Below are 18,139 nucleotides of genomic sequence, written 5' to 3'. Positions count from 1 at the left end.
GTGTGTGTGTGTGTGTGTGTGTGTGTGTGTGTGTGTGTGTGTGTGTGTGTGTAGGCGGCCGGGTGGATGGAAATGTTGTTTATGCAGTTTTATGCAAAGCAATTATGTTGACTTAATTGGGTTTGTTTATGTGGAGAGTGTGCCACCCCCAGTCATGTATTACTGCTATCATGGACAGACGCATCACAGACACACATATGCATACACACTTCTCCTAACAGCACTTTCTACTGCATGATTGACTAATGTGAAGTGTTCCTCTATTACAGCAAATATATATTCACTGTGAGTTTTAAGGACACTGTAGCAACAAAATTGTGTTACTACAGCACTCCAGCTGTACTTCATCCTCGGTCCGTGATTAGTATCGGCACATATTCCTATTTCTATAGAAAAGCAAATCATATACTGTAATTGTAAAAAATATATACTGACAATCACTGAACATGAACAGTTGAATAACTTCAACATTTCTCGCATGTTTGTTCATGTTGCATGTCAAATACATAATATTTAAGCACTGTATTACCCATCTCATCCACAGAAATGTACAATCGGTATAGTTTAAATTAACAAACCAGATTTCCCCTTGTCTTTCCCTCTCGACATTGTCTCAGTTTTGAATCCAAAGATAAAAGGTTAATTTGCCATCTCTCTCCTTCCTCTGGGCCAAATCAATCCACCATAGTCTCCGTCTGCCATTGTCCTAATCAGACCCTCAACTCACTATTGGATTTCAATGGAACAGGCGCTGCCCAAAGACCTGCACAACCACCTAATCAATGATCCTCAAATGGCTGTGGTTTTCCATAGGGGATCGCTCTGACTTTAATGCTTACACAAGGAAGTAGCACAGGGTCCAATGACTTGATATGTCCTCTGGAAGTGCATTTGTCATTTAGCTAATAGTGAATCACAAACAACTTCATGTATAGTGATTGTTCTTGGTGTTGTCTGTAAACGTTAAATTCTTGACACTCTAAACAAAGCCAGGGCAGCCTCTGTCTAAGCAACACTACAGCTTAATACTGATAATTCCTCATTGTTTTTCTTTTGTCAATCAAATGACAGGGAACTTTTTGAACCAGGTAACTTTTGTGCAATTGAAATAAAATGCAGAGAAAGACAAAAGTGGTCTTTCAGGGCTTTATTGTTACAACAGTTTCTGCAATTTCATTCAATTTTCGAGCAAGGCAGATAGGAAGCAAATATAAATCCATTTCGTATTGGTCGCTTTCATGCAAATAATGGAATTCAATTCATGCAAAACATTTTTTCTTTTAATGTGACAGCTTTTGTTAGAGAGACAGGATTGTACCATTGTAGCCCTAAAATGAGTCAGTGCCACATGTTTGTCTGAATCTTCAAGTCCTGACTTCATGTCGTTGTGCAGGTTCCACCATGGCCCCACAGAACTCTGGCAACGGACCAGATGGATCCCACCCACCAATCACCCGCTCACCTATGGCTCAGGAGAGAGGTATGTGTATGTGTGTGAGCCACTGGCTTACATTTTATATTTGGCCTTGTCTGGTGGGAGAATAGTGAAGGTTGTAATAGTGGAATGCCATGTGTGTAAATACATGTGTGCTCATGGCATTATTTTTATTTTTAGTGAACTTATTTGCTAGAAGCCTTAGGAGACCCAGTGTGTATGCTGTAGCCTCTGTCTGTATATCACATAAATAATAAAGATATACTGCGTACTTACAAAATCAAACCAATCAAAAATGGAAAAAGCTTTGTTTCTGTAGTGAGGAGTGCATGAAGATTAGAGACGTTAGCAAAGGGAAAACAGAAATGGTATGTTAGCAAAGCTCAGAGAATAGCACCACTAAAGATTTTCTGACTTCAAGCATGAGGCCTTAGCACAGACATGTAAACAATTGGACTAGACTGGCTTAATGCAACATTTTCTGTCTGTAAAACCATACTGTTCCATAATGAATTCCTTCAGCAAGTATACCGCCCTCTTTACAATTTCCATAATGCTCTTCACTCTTGACAACACTACTATGTGTTTGAAACTTTTTAAATACACACAGGATCAAATAATAGTCGCTGTAGTTAAGGCTGAGCAGGTCCACACACACGCACACACATACACATACACAAGGTCTTAGCGTTATGCTTTGTAGGTCATGGGAAAATCACCGTTTTGTAAAAATGTTACAGTAAATATTCACTCAACTTATCCTGGATTTTGTTCAAGTCAGAATGTGTGTTCTTTTGATAACACCACTTCAGTTTTGACCACAACTTGTTGTCAAAGGCTTAAAACATGAATGCTAACCCACAAGCCACATGTGCCAGCCAAACGCGAATGTTTCCAGTAATTATGGCCACTTCTCGACTATCTCTAAAAGCGGCAGAATCGCTCGTTTAAAAACAAAAAAAAAAATCAGCATCCACACAACTTTGCAAACAAGCTGAAAGACTAGGATGTAACCTTAATGGAATGACTGTGATGCTCCCTCTCTATCACCCACCAAAGAGCAGTTAAGTCAGAGAGAGACAGAGGGAGTGGATGGATGAAGACAAAGAGAGAGAGAAAGTGAGGCGCTGTAAAAGGTTATTTCCCAACATGATGAAATCAAGCTGGAGATTTAATGCTGCTCTCTAATGCCTGTAAACCTCGAGCCCTCCCCAGCCCAGTCCAGGAAAACACAGTGCTGGTTAACAGGACTGGCTGTTGTTTTCGCCTTTTTTTTCTATCTAGGATTAAACCCCCACCCACCCCCACCCCCTCCCGAACACACACGTCCCACTTTGCTCAAGTGCCTGCCTCCCTAAGAGCCTCTCTCCACTCTTCATTTCCATAAATCCGCTGAATGTCCCTTTTTTGCCCCCCCCCCCACTTTCTCTCGTGTGCTTCGCCGGCTGCCTGTTGTTGTTGTTGTTGTTGTTGTCCGGCTGAGAGCTTCATTCACTTTGCTTGAAAGAGAGAAAGGTTCATGTGCATGTGTGTGTAAAGAGGGAGAGGGAACGAAGCAGAGAGAGAAATCCTTGAATGTGTTATTTGCTTTTTTAGCACTGTCTGCAAAATGTTCCTCTCCCCATTCATTTTCCAGGCAATTTAAAGTGCGGTATTACACACTGTATTTTTTTTCTCCTCCTCTCCCAGAATCCCCTTACCCTAATGGAAGCAAAACATTACAATAATGTCCTCGCTCCTTAAACCCAGCACTCGCAGCCTAAGCACTTTCAGGCCCCAATCGCTCTTTCCCTCCGTTGCACTGTCTTTCCCTCCCACACACACTTCTCTCTCTGCCTTTCTTTCTGTCTTGGCCTCTGTCTCTTTCCCACTCACAAACACACACTCACATACAGCTTTTATTGCTCTCCTTCTCTGTTATCTACCCCCCCCACCACTCAGAAGCGCAAATATGTACATGCATGTATACCCACATAGCATTTTTAAACTTCTATCTCCTTCCTCTCCCTTCCCATTTTCTCTTGCTCTCTTAGCAAAAACAAGGAATTATACAAGTGTGAACTTGCACTTTCCAACCCCGTCGTTTCCCTGAACACCAAACTCACTAAAGAGTCAGTCTGTGCACGCTCAGTCAATAAAGTGGATAGCTATCAAAGTTTACACTCGAGCAGACCCAATCCATTTACACCTAATCTGCTATACTGAATCCCCCCAACACACACACACAGACACACATCCACACCCACACACTCTTTCTTTTTCCCTCAATGGCCGTCCAGCGACCTTTCCCCATTCGTGGTGGATTGGGAGACCTTTCTGTGGGTTTTAAAAACGAACGGGGCGGTTTGAAAGAGCGAAGCCCAGGCGAGGATCGCTCCAAATGTCAATTTGAATGGTGGAGGCGAGTTTGGGCCTGAGAGGCTTTGACACATCTATTGACAGAACGGCTTAGAATAACATAGTAGCCATGGTCAAATCACTGGTTTATTCTGTGGAGAGTAGAGAGTCTTTTTTTTTTTTTTTCAACTCGAGCATACCAATTCTTTGGCACATACACGTAGACCCAGCTTTTGCGGCAACATACATCTTTCAGGCCAGGTATACACTTGACCTGTGCTTTTGCAAGTGATAAAGTTCATTACATCTTCTCTCTGTGTGTGTTTATTTGTGCTCAGGGTTTACTTTAAATGTCAGCCTGTCCATTTTGTTTGCTGTGTGGATGCTATGTTACTTACCGATGTGTATTTATGAGTAACAGGAGCCAGTGCCAAGATAAAAGATTAGAGTTTTCAAAAGGAAGGGTCTTTTTACAAGAGGAAATTGAATGGATATCCTCCATTTATCCATTTATTGAGCCAGAGAATGATCCCATCTACCCACACTCAGTCCCTCAGTCAACATTTGATTTCACTGAGCAGGTACAATCATGGCTGAAGCACCCTCTGGGTTTTTTTTTGTGTTTTATAAGCAAAGTGTTGACATTGCTTATTGTGTTTATTTGTGTTTTTCAGGGTTCATGTCTAACATGCAGAGGAACCAGGCCAGCTCCCAGTTTGCTTCTCCTCAGTCCGGACCCTCCATGTCCCCACACCCTTCACCTGGGGGCCCATTGTATCCAGGGATGGGTCCTTACTCCCAGAGCGGCCCCACAGGCCCTTATGGACCTCAAGGATCTCAGTATGGACACCAAGGTTGGAGCCTGTGTGCCTAAATGGGCATTTAGTACAAATTAAAACTTGTTTTCAGTGGCAGAATTACACATAAAGGAATTTCTGGAAGATCAGTCCATTGATTAACCTTGTACTGAAAAAGTGAAAAAGCACGTACACCAATGTCATCTGTAGGTCTTTGGTAGGCTAGCGGTTCCAGCGCTTCACACAGACTATTCAACTAAACTCCTGTACTGGCTCGCTAATCACCAACACGCTAGCAAGACAGGAACATGTTAGCGTGAGTCAGTAGCTCTCCGAGCTGAAGTTTTTTTGGTATTATACATTATTTCATTCAATGAAGAGTTTTATTAAAGAGGTAAATGTTTTGCAGATAGTCTCATAACTGTCTGCAAATACTGGATGGTTCAACACTGCTAATAAGCTGCAATACGTTTTTCCATTTTGGACTCCGCGGCTGTCCATTCCCTCAAAGGCGAGCACTGCTGACATGCCTTGGTGTATTGGTCAACGGCGCAAATTTGCACATAAAAAGATCATTAAAGTTCAAAATGTTGAGATAATTTTTCACTTTGTCAAAAATAGAGGATATAACTTTCAAGCCACCGTTTAAAAAAGACTATTCAAAACCAAAAGCGAGAGAATTTGATTTCACACAAGCTATGACGCTTTTCAAGTTTTCAGATGAATTATTAATCATAAAAACCATTAACAGGCTCTGTATTGACTTCTTTTGTTGACTTTTACCTGACACCAGATTTGTGGAGAAGCTTCTGCTTTCTGACTAGTAATATTGAAGTGATGAATACCTTGTGTATCGTTCATTCAGAGAGGTTATGGAGCAGTTTGGCCTCAAAAGGGAATGTCACATTAGTCTTTTTTGATGAATGTTGGCCACCATTCCGCAGTCACACTGGGCCTTGACATCGGTGTCACTGGTTTCAAAGAGAGTTTGCTAATGAGGAATACAAAAAGACTCATTTTGAAAGACATATCCATCTTCTGGTTCTGTTTCTAAATCTATTTGTCTCTTTCCGCAACTCATACACGCACACACAGCCACAGTCTTCTCCCGTCCTCTGCGGTGGGTCCCACAGCGGGCATTAGAAATTGGGATTTCTGAGAGTGTGACTCTAAGAATATTCATGAGACACTTGAACCCTGGACAGACCTCTTGACTCTCCTCATGATAACATTATGAGGTAGCTCCAGACTGACAAGGCAGACTGACACGTTGTGAGGTTTATCCACTGAATGATGATGTCCAATCCTGAAATAGGGCTCAATGTTTTAATATAAGCCTCTCAGAAAAGGGGCCAGTGTTTTTAAAGTCTTATTAGAGACAATAAAGGCCCTACTCAGACGTGATATAATAGTAGATAATTGCTAAATTTCCTTCAAATACATGTTAGATACTTTTGTAAATTTGGTAGGAGTGATTTTTTAGTGATTGCAGAGGGATGTTATGTCTAGATAAGAGCAGTCTCACACGTTCCCTAATCCTAAATCCAGTACCAAAAATAGGAACTTCAGAAATAGTTATGGCACCTTTTCATGTCTTAAAAGCACAGACTCGACTTCTAATGAGATGTTTACTGGGTTTGACATGTTGCGATTCATCAGTCTTTCATGAAATACTGACAACTGCAAAGATTCATATTTAGCGTCATAGATGGAGGGAAACTCTGCTCTGAGGAGTCCAGCTTGTTGGACCAATATGCACAACATGCAACCATAAGGCTTCAAATCAGTAATCAAAAGCATCTTAAGAGTTTAAAAGTGTATTGCTTCACATTTTTAATATATGCAACTAAACTAACAGAATATATCCAGTTAGATTTTAACCTCTCTGCTAATTCAAGCTGCAGTTTTTCCAAATATTGTTAACTAATTTGAAAAGTGTTAAGTTAAAGTCCTCAGTGTGATCAATGTGGGAACAACATATCTGTATTTGTTTGTTCCTGAATCATCATCGTGATAAAGCCTTCCAGACTACAGTCTTTGCTTCAGTTTACCATGTATGCAGGCCTGTTTGATGAACCATTTGGTAAATCAGTCACATCAACCATCGATTTTTTGATAACCAAGGAAAAAAAAAAAAACTTGGAAAAAAAACAAGTAACAGATTTCAGGAAATTTGTGGGGAAAAAAAGTTTGGATCGCTCTCTATAATTAAGCATTCTTCGCTCGCTTGTTTTCTCCAACGTGCGACTCCAGGCCATCCAACAAACGTTGACATCTGCTGTTGTACTTCGTTTTCCGCCTTTGGCAACACACCAGACGAAACATTATGGTATTTTTTTGGTAAATGTGTGTTTTAATGTGTCACCTTGATAAATGCGCCCATCCGTGCGTGTGTTTTCCCAAAACTGCAGCCTCTCTCTCGCATTTGTTAATGTTGATTAATAGCCCTAATGCATTTGGTATTTGGTCTCCCTTCTCCACCCACTCTTATCTCTTAATGTGACTTTGGCTGGGCTGACAGCCCAATAAGCAGAGAGAAAAAGAGAAATAAAGTAAGCAGAGAGCGACAGCGAGGCGGACTAGCCTGGAAGAGGCTCTGGAGGCAGATGAGCGTGAAATCTCACTCCAATGACAGGAGAGATGTTCTCATCAGAAACAGAAAGAACGGCTCAGAAATGCTGTCTTCCCATCACACACATATACAGTATATATTGTATATGTATGTATATTCTCATTCATATTTAAAACACTTGCAACTCACCTGCATCTGTCCTGCATTAGACTGTTCAATATATTCAGACAACAGCACAGGGAGTACCAAAAAAAACTGGCACTTGTGTGGCTGCATTTGTTTTTGCACACAGTATTGCCAAGACACACACAAAAATATGGATTCTGTTTTCCTTCCCTCATCTGTCATTTTACTCTCACCTACATACCTACGCACACTCTTCAACCTAATTTTAACCTAATCTAATCCTACTTTAACCCTTTAACCCGCAACCCTCCCACCTTAAAATAACACAATGGGCTGCACTGGTGGAAAGAAGAAGATAAAATGCAATCCAGGAAGTCCAGTTCTAGTAATGTAAAACGCTGCACAGCACAACAGTACTTCTCTGAAATAGGATTTCATGATTCTCAAATCAAATCTCAATGATCACGAGGTAAAACGAAGCATTAATATTCTATTAATATTATTCAGAGTAGGGTTGTCACGATACCAAATTTCTGTTTCGATACCGATACCAATATGTATTTCGATACTTTTCGATACTTTTCGATACTTTTTGTAAAAAATATTTCATTATATTATGTATTGCCTTAACGGGTTATTTAAATATTTAAAGAATGTAATTTAATTTTTAAAAATATATTTTTTAATGTATTTATTAACCATGGACATGTTTTAGCTCTCTGTATGCTGGCTACTGTAGGTTTACTACTGGGCTGGGAGGGGCTTTGTACTTCTTTCATTGACATTACAGTGCAGTGAACAGGTGAACAACATTATCACCTGTCGTTCATGACTGAAGTCTCGGAACAAGTCCGCATGGATGTCCTTTAAATGTTTCGACAGATTTGAAGTGTTGGCTCCTTCTGCGAGACACACTTTGTAGCACCGCTTGCACTGCGGTGCCTCTGGGTTCAGTGGCTCGCCTTTATCGTTCGGTTTGAACCCGAAATATTTCCACACCGTCTTCGGGCCCCTATTTTGACCACAAGTATGGGATTTTCTGCAGCTGCCATCTCTATCTACGGTATTTTCTTCAACCCGCTCCGTCTGTCTAAGACGCGACTTGTCGTTTCTCTCTCCTCCTCAGTCTAAACATGCGAGTGCGCGTGGGACGCGGCTTACATCCTCTCGGGCAACTACGTCTCACTCGCTGGCCTCGCTGTGCTTAAAGAGACAGGCTCCAATTTACCAATTCATTTGCATTCAATAAAATGAAATAAAAGTACCGTTTGTTTTTAAATGCCGGTATAGTACCGTTTTCAAAACTCTAGTATCGCGGTACTATACTGGTACCGGTATACCGTGCAACCCTAATTCAGAGGCCTCTGGTCACCACCCCCACTGTGTCCTAATGAAATAAATAAGACTGTTGTCAGTCAGATTATGGCCTTACCTTAGCATGAACTCTAACAAGTTTAAACCCTTTTAAACTGGTAAAAGTTTTCAATGTGGGGTATTTTCCATGCGTCTCCATCATTTTGAGGACATGTGTTCCTCTTTGTTATACAATCAGTCAGAAATATGAAAACATTATTCCCGAGGCCATACAGTACTGCAGATTCCACCAATCTTCAGCGCAGGAAACTATTCATATGGACTACAGGTCAGAGCCAAGGCCCCAGTTCTTAGAGGGCCCATCAGAGGCCTGTGTAAGCTGAACAGGGCAGACAGCTGCTGGTCATTGTTCTTAATGACAGCTCCATCTGCTCCCCTTTCCTCTTCCTAGTGCACTAACAAATTAGCCAGCCATTAGCCAACACAGAAACTCACTCCAAGTTCCTGAACTCTGCTCTCTGTTTTTCTTGGCTTGTCTGTGCTGGGAGAACCCAACTCTTGGGTCTCGTATTTGTGTGTGTGTGTGTGTGTGTGTGTGTGTGTGTGTGTGTGTGTGTGTGTGTGTGTGTGTGCGTGTGTGTGTGTGTGTGTGTGTGTTGTGTGTGTGTGTGTGTGTGTGTGTGTGTGTGTGTGTGTGTGTGTGTGTGTGTGTGTGTGTGTGTGTGCGTGTGTGCGTGCGTGCGTGCGTGCGTGCGTGCGTGCGTGCGTGCGTGCGTGCGTGCGTGCGTGCGTGCGTGCGTGCGTGTGTGAGAGACACAAAATTGTCAGTAATAATGCTTGCCACACACACTAACACTAAGAGTTTGTAGCTCACCAAAGAACAAGAAAAAAACTGTCTGGTGTTGTGTAACTTGAAAGACTGCAGCAGTGCTCTTTTATCAGGGGCAAGCGACTGTAGTGCAGCTTGTGTAACCAACTAAATAAGCTCCATCCAACATATAGGGTTAGTGATACATGAGACTGAAGGAGGACATGGCCCATCTACAAACAATACTGAAATATGTAGTAGTTATTTCACAGACTTTGGATTAGATAAGCCTGCTTCCTTCTTTTGAGATTGATGTCCAGTCGAACCCTGCCAAAGATTTTCCCTTTTACTGTTTTCTCACTGTCTGAATGAGTCTTACAGTGAATGGACTGCCCAGTATTTCCAAAAACTATTTAAGCCGCTAAATGTTTGTGGCTGTCCTTTGAAAGCCCTCTTTAACCAAAGTTAAACTGATCTCATACAGTGTGTTGATATCAGGCTCTCCTCAGGACTTAAATGACTCCAACAGCTGTTTTCAAAACATGCACTCGGACATGGTACGGAGCCAGCGTGTGGACGCACAGACAGACGGGGGAGGAGGATATCATGCCATTACAGGAAAGAGATTTGGAGTCTGTCTCGGATCTGTTCTCTCTCCCACCCATCGCATACTGCAGCCCCCCCCTCAGAGGGGTTAAGCACTCTGCTGGTAATGACCATGCTTCAGACAGCACTTTTAAGTCTTGGTGCCTTGCCGCAGCCAACGTGTAATTCGGCCAGAAAAAAAGAAAGAAAGAAAGAAAAAAACATGACTCAAGCCAGTGTCTGGGGGAGGGAGTTTTTTTGGAGGAAATTGACAGTGTGTGGTGGAGCTCTGCAGCCCCAAGGCGCACCACAGCCCTGCTTAGGCTCAGACACCCTGCCGTGAAAGGTGCTGAGGTGGATGGGAGAGGATGTGGGGGCCTCAGGCAAGAGAAGATGCTGCAAAAAAAAAACTATCCATCCCAACAAGTCATACATGTATACTGAGTCTTAAAACTGCATAAAGCAATGTAATGGATCTGCATTGACATCTCTGACAGATTTGTCTTTGACGTTATTGTGAACGGCTTATTTTCAAGATATTTCAACTGTTAAAAACAGATACAGCGGAGTTAGAAACAGTTCAAATTATGTTTCAAGTAAAAGAACTTTATACTTAATACTACTGTATAACACATTAAGCAGCATCAGAAGGGAAAAATAAAGGTAGCGTCACTCATACTGAGGTTTAGAAAATGTACTCCTAAGAAATGAGTACCAGGGTGTCTTATCCTCTCTTACCCACTCTCACAAATAAAACCATCTTCCCCTAACCCCTACCACCTCCATAAAAAAAGTAAAAGAGAAAAATACTGTTATACGTTTTTTTTATTATTATTATTTGTGTTCGGCCACATGTGGACACGGACAGTCTGCCGGCGCTCCTGTCATTGGTAGCTCAAACATGCAGCCATGTAATCTGCGTTCCACTGCTTATTGATGGAGTCCACAGCTCTGGAGGGCACGTTGGTGCACCTTCATACCTTACTCCACCGTAGCCGGGAGAATGACTGCCTCGGCTGTTAGCATTGGACGGTCCACTCTGCTGAGGAAGCAGTAGACGGTAATCTGCTCGGTCACACTCGAGCTCTCCCGCGGGAATGCAGGGATTAAACCCGGCGCAGGATACAGCGTCCACCGAATGCGTGACCGTGCCGGGAATTTCCATGTAATTGTGAACGAAGCACCATGAGCTCTCCTTCTCCTCCCCTCCATTGCACTATAAATACCATCAAGACTCCCCAAAGGCACCAAGTGCCTGAGAAGAAGGCAAGAAACCAAGACTGAGCCACAAGGACACAAGACAGGACATATAAGAAATGACATCCTCCTTGTCCTCTTTTCCTCTTGTCCCTCCTTGATTGGTTTCCAGAGTAGTATGAGTAGCATGCAGAGTAGGTGCCGTGCATGACGCACTTCTGTGCATATATAGTATGTTACTGATAACATAAGCTAAGGGAACACATTTATTTGTCCTAGGCTTTTTTGAATGCCAGGAAGTGGTATTTCTTAGCACTTTCACTAAAGGCAGAGTTTGGGCAATAAAGAAATAAAATATGAGTTGATGCCACCAACTGTGCACAACTCTGCCCAAGAAGCCACTGCCATGGCAAAGAACAGACATACAGCTTTGTTTTCACTTCAGTGACAGATACTATATCTGAGAGGTTGCTGTTAAGGTGGATATAAAAAAAACTGATATTATAACTTGCCCTACTGTAAATACTTATTGTTTTTTCATTATATAACATGGCCATGTTGCTAATGACTCACATGGAGGCCTCAAGATTTTTTCAAGTTTCTGTGACAGCGAGTGACGAACTGTCACTCCCATGACTTCCATATTTGCCTGTCTCCTAGATCTGGAAACACTTTTAAATCAACAGCAAGTAATTCATATTTTCGACTCAGCTCTGTGAATATAACACAACATGGAGTCATCGTAGTATATTTTTTTATTAAATCAAACAGACAATTTTCCAGCATTAGCACCGTTAGTATATTTTAATTTGTTGTATATTTGTCATCGTATCTATAATAATTTTGTGTTTGACCTTTGCAGTGATCCAATATCTAATGTAATCTGAATGGCACTTTCAAAGCCTAAGAAACCATGAATTTCAGGGTTGAGCTCTCAGTCATTTTAAAAAGTGGGTTAGTGCACTATCTGTCCTTGAAGAAGTGCTCTGGCACACCACCAATCCTTCAGGAAGTGAATCATTCTTGTCAGGATGGAGCAAGTCTCTCATAGGAAAGCTTAGCATTAACCCAGTCCCACAGCTACTCTGTCTTTCCTCTGTCAGTTGAGGCAAACAGCCCACAACTAGAGCATTTTGAATGATAGTACATCAAGTGATCTCTCAATGCTGCCTGTTGACTTAATGACACCTTTTAAAAACACAAACGTCCTCAGGTAGATTTGGCTCAGCATCTCCCCCGCCTAGGAAAGTAGAGAACAGCCTCATGGAAACTTCCAGACACTCCCTCCCACTTTTTGGGTTGTTTGGCCCGCCCTCTAAAGACGGAAAAAAAATGCAGATTGTCCAAATGGGACTGTGTGATATAAACAACTCCCTGGGAGGTGTCCTGGAACCTCAGTCCGTCACAAGGGCCAAAAATCACAAAGTGTCCGCCCAGGCTATTGAAAATGTATGGCAGGCAGCCATGACATGGGGCTCAACAGCTGTCCAAAGAGGGCTGAGAGAGGTCGTTGACTGGGGCCTTGTTCATCTGCAGCAAACCGTCCACTCGAGGCGAGAGGAAGGAGGGTGCAGGGCACCGTTCCCAGGATTTTCCACAGCATTCGAGGCAGTCGCATATGAGTGGGAGAAACATGGAAATGTGTCTCTCACTGGTTGCAAGGTCTCAGATGTATTATATATGCATTTACACAGACAAGCAGATGGACGGACACACACACACACACACACACACACACACATGTACTGTGCACCATACGTATCCTCCTGTGTTCGTTAGCAGACATCCTTTCATTCCTGAACGCTTCCCTATTATAGCCCCAAAACCCTTGACAGGTGTCAGCCGTACTCAGCTCACCGACTCACCAAAGCCTCCCCAGAAATAATCCGCTTCTTCTTTTCCCATCTCCCACAGTAGATTTCATCACAATTTCTGGACAAATTCAACCGGAGCTGCTGACTTTTATGGGAAAGACTTTTATTTTGATTCAATATAAATCCTATCTTGGGGCTTGGGGGGCATGGGTTTGTCCGCCCCCCCCCCCCCTCCTATTCTGTCTGTCTTCCTCTCTTCTCGCCCCCACCCTCTGTTGCTTCCTCCTGCTCTCTCCCTCTGTCGGACTCACAGGCTTATGTCATGTGGAAAGTGTCTTCACCGAAGCAGCTCGAGGACACTGAGAAGCCATTTCCATTTTCGGAGTCGTTTCTTTTTTTTTTTTCTTTTTTTTTTTTCCCCCATATGGAATATTGTCATTCAACTTTCCCTCGTTTGAGCGTGCGGAAAAGCCTTCAGGTTTTAAAGGGACTTGATCCCCTTTTCCAGACATATTCTCAGAGGATTAAGCAGTGAGGCCCAACTAAAGCACCCTTAATCAAATCAAAATAAATAGCCCCCTTCACAATGGAGGATGCCACATTTTCCATTTCTATTTGGCAGGGGATTTGTCCCAGGGAGGGAATATCACAGTGGAAAAGGCCCAGTGCCCGCAGATGCAATACAATGTGATGTGCTCTGTGTGTGTTTGTGTGGGTGTGTACTGCACTTACATATACAGTAGGTGTGCGTCAGTGTGCCTGATTGTATGTACATGTTGTTTTTGACAGCATGGTGATTCTCTTTCAGCTCTTATTGCAGCTGGTGTTGGAGCCGAGCAGGGGTTTTAGAGCCAAAATGGAGGGGTTTAAGTGTGCCTTAGGAAAGCTTCTGGCATCACGGCCGTGTGGCACTCCAGGGCAGCAAGAAAGCATTTACTGCAGATTAGAGCTCCTCTCAAGTGTTTCACAAAGTCAGCCTTAAGCTTGGCAATTGTTCCCAGGGCCATCCAGCAACCTGCAGCTGTGTAAAATGTCACCAGAACACACCCCTGATAGTTTTTCCTGCATCCACTGGAGGTTGAATAGGTCGTGAATCAGAATTTAGTTCTGCAATTTACATTCCTCATTTCTCATCTGTCACAGGATTATTTTCATGATGGATGAAATAGTTGTATGTGTCACTGTTGTAGGTACAAGAGTATCAGCGGGAAAACACTTGATAAACACTCCATTTCTCTCAAATGAAGTGATTCATAGCACCTAGCTTCGACTACAGTAATTCACAGCAGCCATTTGGTGTCATTCTTGTACGCAATCCATCAAATGCAAGTGGGAACTTAAATGTCTGAAGTGACAATGTCCCATGTTTTACATTTTGAGTGACATTGTATGTGTAATATTTGTTTTTCAGTGATTTTAGCCATTTGTCAGCTCATTCACATGTCATATTATTCCAGGTAACTACCCTCGGCCCTCTAACTACAGCGGGACGGCCAGCACCAGCTACAGCGGCCCCGGCCCCGGCCTGACCAACAGTCTGGGAATGAATGCGAGCAGCCCTATGCACGGCCAGGGCCCCGGCCAGCCCATACCTGTAGGACGTAGCCATGGTCCAGGTAACCAGAACAGGGTGTACCCACCTATGGCTCCCAGCTCCCCCAGCATGCCTCAGCCAGCTGGGCCAGGGATGGGCCCTCCTTCTTTGGGTAGCTCCAACCGCAAGGCCCAGGAGGCAGCAGCAGCTGGCATGCCAGGATCTGCCAACTCAACACACAATAGGTAAGAGCACCACGAGGACTCAGGAGGCCTGATTTCTTTAAGAAATGTTGTATTTTGAAAGATGAACACTTTTTTGTTCTATATCTCCTCATCTCTCTGTGTGTATAGTTGAGTATGAATGTGTGTACATGAGCATGCACATCATTTTTCATGCACCTAATTGGTATCAACAGCGATCCTGACCAAGAAAGAGGAATGGTGTAAAAACTGTTTTACGGTGCCACTCAAACAGAAATGTCCCAAATTATTTTGTGGGACTGAGAGTCAGTGACTTCACCTGGAAATAGTGGTATGCTAAAAATTAGGGGGCAGCAAGCTTTTCTTTATTACGTCACTCGCTATCTGGTGAATGACTTTTCTCTGCGGGTCGTCTGTGGGGAGGTGTGCTGAACCACAGAGAGTTTCTGTGCCACAGAGTTTGTCTTTCTTTTTTTTTTTTTTTTTTTCCCCCATATGGAATATTGTCATTCAACTTTCCCTCGTTTGAGCGTGCGGAAAAGCCTTCAGGTTTTAAAGGGACTTGATCCCCTTTTCCAGACATATTCTCAGAGGATTAAGCAGTGAGGCCCAACTAAAGCACCCTTAATCAAATCAAAATAAATAGCCCCCTTCACAATGGAGGATGCCACATTTTCCATTTCTATTTGGCAGGGGATTTGTCCCAGGGAGGGAATATCACAGTGGAAAAGGCCCAGTGCCCGCAGATGCAATACAATGTGATGTGCTCTGTGTGTGTTTGTGTGGGTGTGTACTGCACTTACATATACAGTAGGTGTGCGTCAGTGTGCCTGATTGTATGTACATGTTGTTTTTGACAGCATGGTGATTCTCTTTCAGCTCTTATTGCAGCTGGTGTTGGAGCCGAGCAGGGGTTTTAGAGCCAAAATGGAGGGGTTTAAGTGTGCCTTAGGAAAGCTTCTGGCATCACGGCCGTGTGGCACTCCAGGGCAGCAAGAAAGCATTTACTGCAGATTAGAGCTCCTCTCAAGTGTTTCACAAAGTCAGCCTTAAGCTTGGCAATTGTTCCCAGGGCCATCCAGCAACCTGCAGCTGTGTAAAATGTCACCAGAACACACCCCTGATAGTTTTTCCTGCATCCACTGGAGGTTGAATAGGTCGTGAATCAGAATTTAGTTCTGCAATTTACATTCCTCATTTCTCATCTGTCACAGGATTATTTTCATGATGGATGAAATAGTTGTATGTGTCACTGTTGTAGGTACAAGAGTATCAGCGGGAAAACACTTGATAAACACTCCATTTCTCTCAAATGAAGTGATTCATAGCACCTAGCTTCGACTACAGTAATTCACAGCAGCCATTTGGTGTCATTCTTGTACGCAATCCATCAAATGCAAGTGGGAACTTAAATGTCTGAAGTGACAATGTCCCATGTTTTACATTTTGAGTGACATTGTATGTGTAATATTTGTTTTTCAGTGATTTTAGCCATTTGTCAGCTCATTCACATGTCATATTATTCCAGGTAACTACCCTCGGCCCTCTAACTACAGCGGGACGGCCAGCACCAGCTACAGCGGCCCCGGCCCCGGCCTGACCAACAGTCTGGGAATGAATGCGAGCAGCCCTATGCACGGCCAGGGCCCCGGCCAGCCCATACCTGTAGGACGTAGCCATGGTCCAGGTAACCAGAACAGGGTGTACCCACCTATGGCTCCCAGCTCCCCCAGCATGCCTCAGCCAGCTGGGCCAGGGATGGGCCCTCCTTCTTTGGGTAGCTCCAACCGCAAGGCCCAGGAGGCAGCAGCAGCTGGCATGCCAGGATCTGCCAACTCAACACACAATAGGTAAGAGCACCACGAGGACTCAGGAGGCCTGATTTCTTTAAGAAATGTTGTATTTTGAAAGATGAACACTTTTTTGTTCTATATCTCCTCATCTCTCTGTGTGTATAGTTGAGTATGAATGTGTGTACATGAGCATGCACATCATTTTTCATGCACCTAATTGGTATCAACAGCGATCCTGACCAAGAAAGAGGAATGGTGTAAAAACTGTTTTACGGTGCCACTCAAACAGAAATGTCCCAAATTATTTTGTGGGACTGAGAGTCAGTGACTTCACCTGGAAATAGTGGTATGCTAAAAATTAGGGGGCAGCAAGCTTTTCTTTATTACGTCACTCGCTATCTGGTGAATGACTTTTCTCTGCGGGTCGTCTGTGGGGAGGTGTGCTGAACCACAGAGAGTTTCTGTGCCACAGAGTTTGTCTTTCTTTTTTTTTTTTCTTTTTTTCCGAGAGGCTTTTCAGATGTGAAGGCAAGAGTTCATTCTCAGGGGTTCCACACTTCTATGAGCCATTTGCGGAACTATCCCTATTTTCACACATCTCATAAAGTGCCTGACATTTTGATAGCTGGCACTATACGCCAAGTGCCATTTGTTGCAGTAAGAGAGATATTGGCTTGTGAGAGGACTGTATGGGTTGAATATCGCTCTGTCAAAACATAAAAACAAGAAAACGAAAACCACAGGTTTAACTGTGAAAACACCGGAGACAGAGGTGACACCAAGCACCTTAACACGAATACAAAGCACCCCCATGCTATTATGGTACATGAGTTAAGGGATATTATTTTTCCATTACCGTTGGAGCTTTGTATTTGTGAGTGTTTGTAGTGTTGGAGACCGGGGCTGTTGTGGGATTGTGTGGGCAGTAAACTTCTCGTGAACCCTTCCGGGGGGAACTTGTGAAAACATGGCCGTCTTCAGAGAGGAAGGGTGGATTTCTTCGCTTTCTCCAGTTGGTGCGGGTTTTGCCTGACAATGTAACATGGCCGCAGTTTCACCCGCAGTCTGCCCATTTCTGATGATGCGTGAGTCACACTGAAGACTGTGATGATATTTCAGATGAAATTTCTCTTTTTGTCGGGCGGGGTCTGTTGATGCCGATCTGCAGGCGGTCTCCGTATGTAAGGTCCCCAGCACAGATGCAGCCACCCCAACCCACCTCCACCCACTGGCCTTCACCTCACCCTGCCTCCACCCGTCCACCACCTTCACCTCCTCTCAGACCTCACCACCCATCCATCCTGCCACCCTCACATTCACAACACCATAGGTAGGTCCGCCACCCTCGTAACGTGCGCGTGCGTGTGTGTGTGTGTGCATGTTGAGCACGTCCTTTATGTAAGTGAATGTGTTTGTGTGTTACATTACAAAACTGATCGTGATATTTCTCACAAGAGTCATCATTGTCATTATAATTGCCATCATCACCTTCGTCATCATCACTGTGGTCATCATTATCATCTTCAGCATGTATTAGTCACTCTAATGGCAACAACAGCAAGTGAGCACATACAGTCGTACGCATTGTGTCAACATTTGATCATGTGGGGGGGGGGGGCTATGG

At 43.5% G+C, this 18,139-nt stretch overlaps 1 protein-coding gene across 1 annotated transcript in view; it reads left to right on the top strand.

The window, feature by feature from the left end:
- The window catches only part of LOC130179805 (AT-rich interactive domain-containing protein 1B-like), a 174,365-nt gene that overhangs the window by 128,042 nt on the left and 28,184 nt on the right, over nt 1–18,139 (top strand). Inside the window, exons 6-8 of the mRNA XM_056392867.1 lie at nt 1,394–1,480; nt 4,447–4,626; nt 14,443–14,764. Coding sequence (XP_056248842.1) covers nt 1,394–1,480; nt 4,447–4,626; nt 14,443–14,764 — 589 coding nt within the window. The remainder of the gene's footprint in view (nt 1–1,393; nt 1,481–4,446; nt 4,627–14,442; nt 14,765–18,139) is intronic.

This window comes from Seriola aureovittata, chromosome 13, assembly GCF_021018895.1.
Source record: "Seriola aureovittata isolate HTS-2021-v1 ecotype China chromosome 13, ASM2101889v1, whole genome shotgun sequence".
NCBI lineage: Eukaryota > Metazoa > Chordata > Actinopteri > Carangiformes > Carangidae > Seriola > Seriola aureovittata.
The sequence above is the reverse complement of the archived record's forward strand: the minus strand, read 5'-3'. Positions and strand labels throughout refer to the sequence as shown.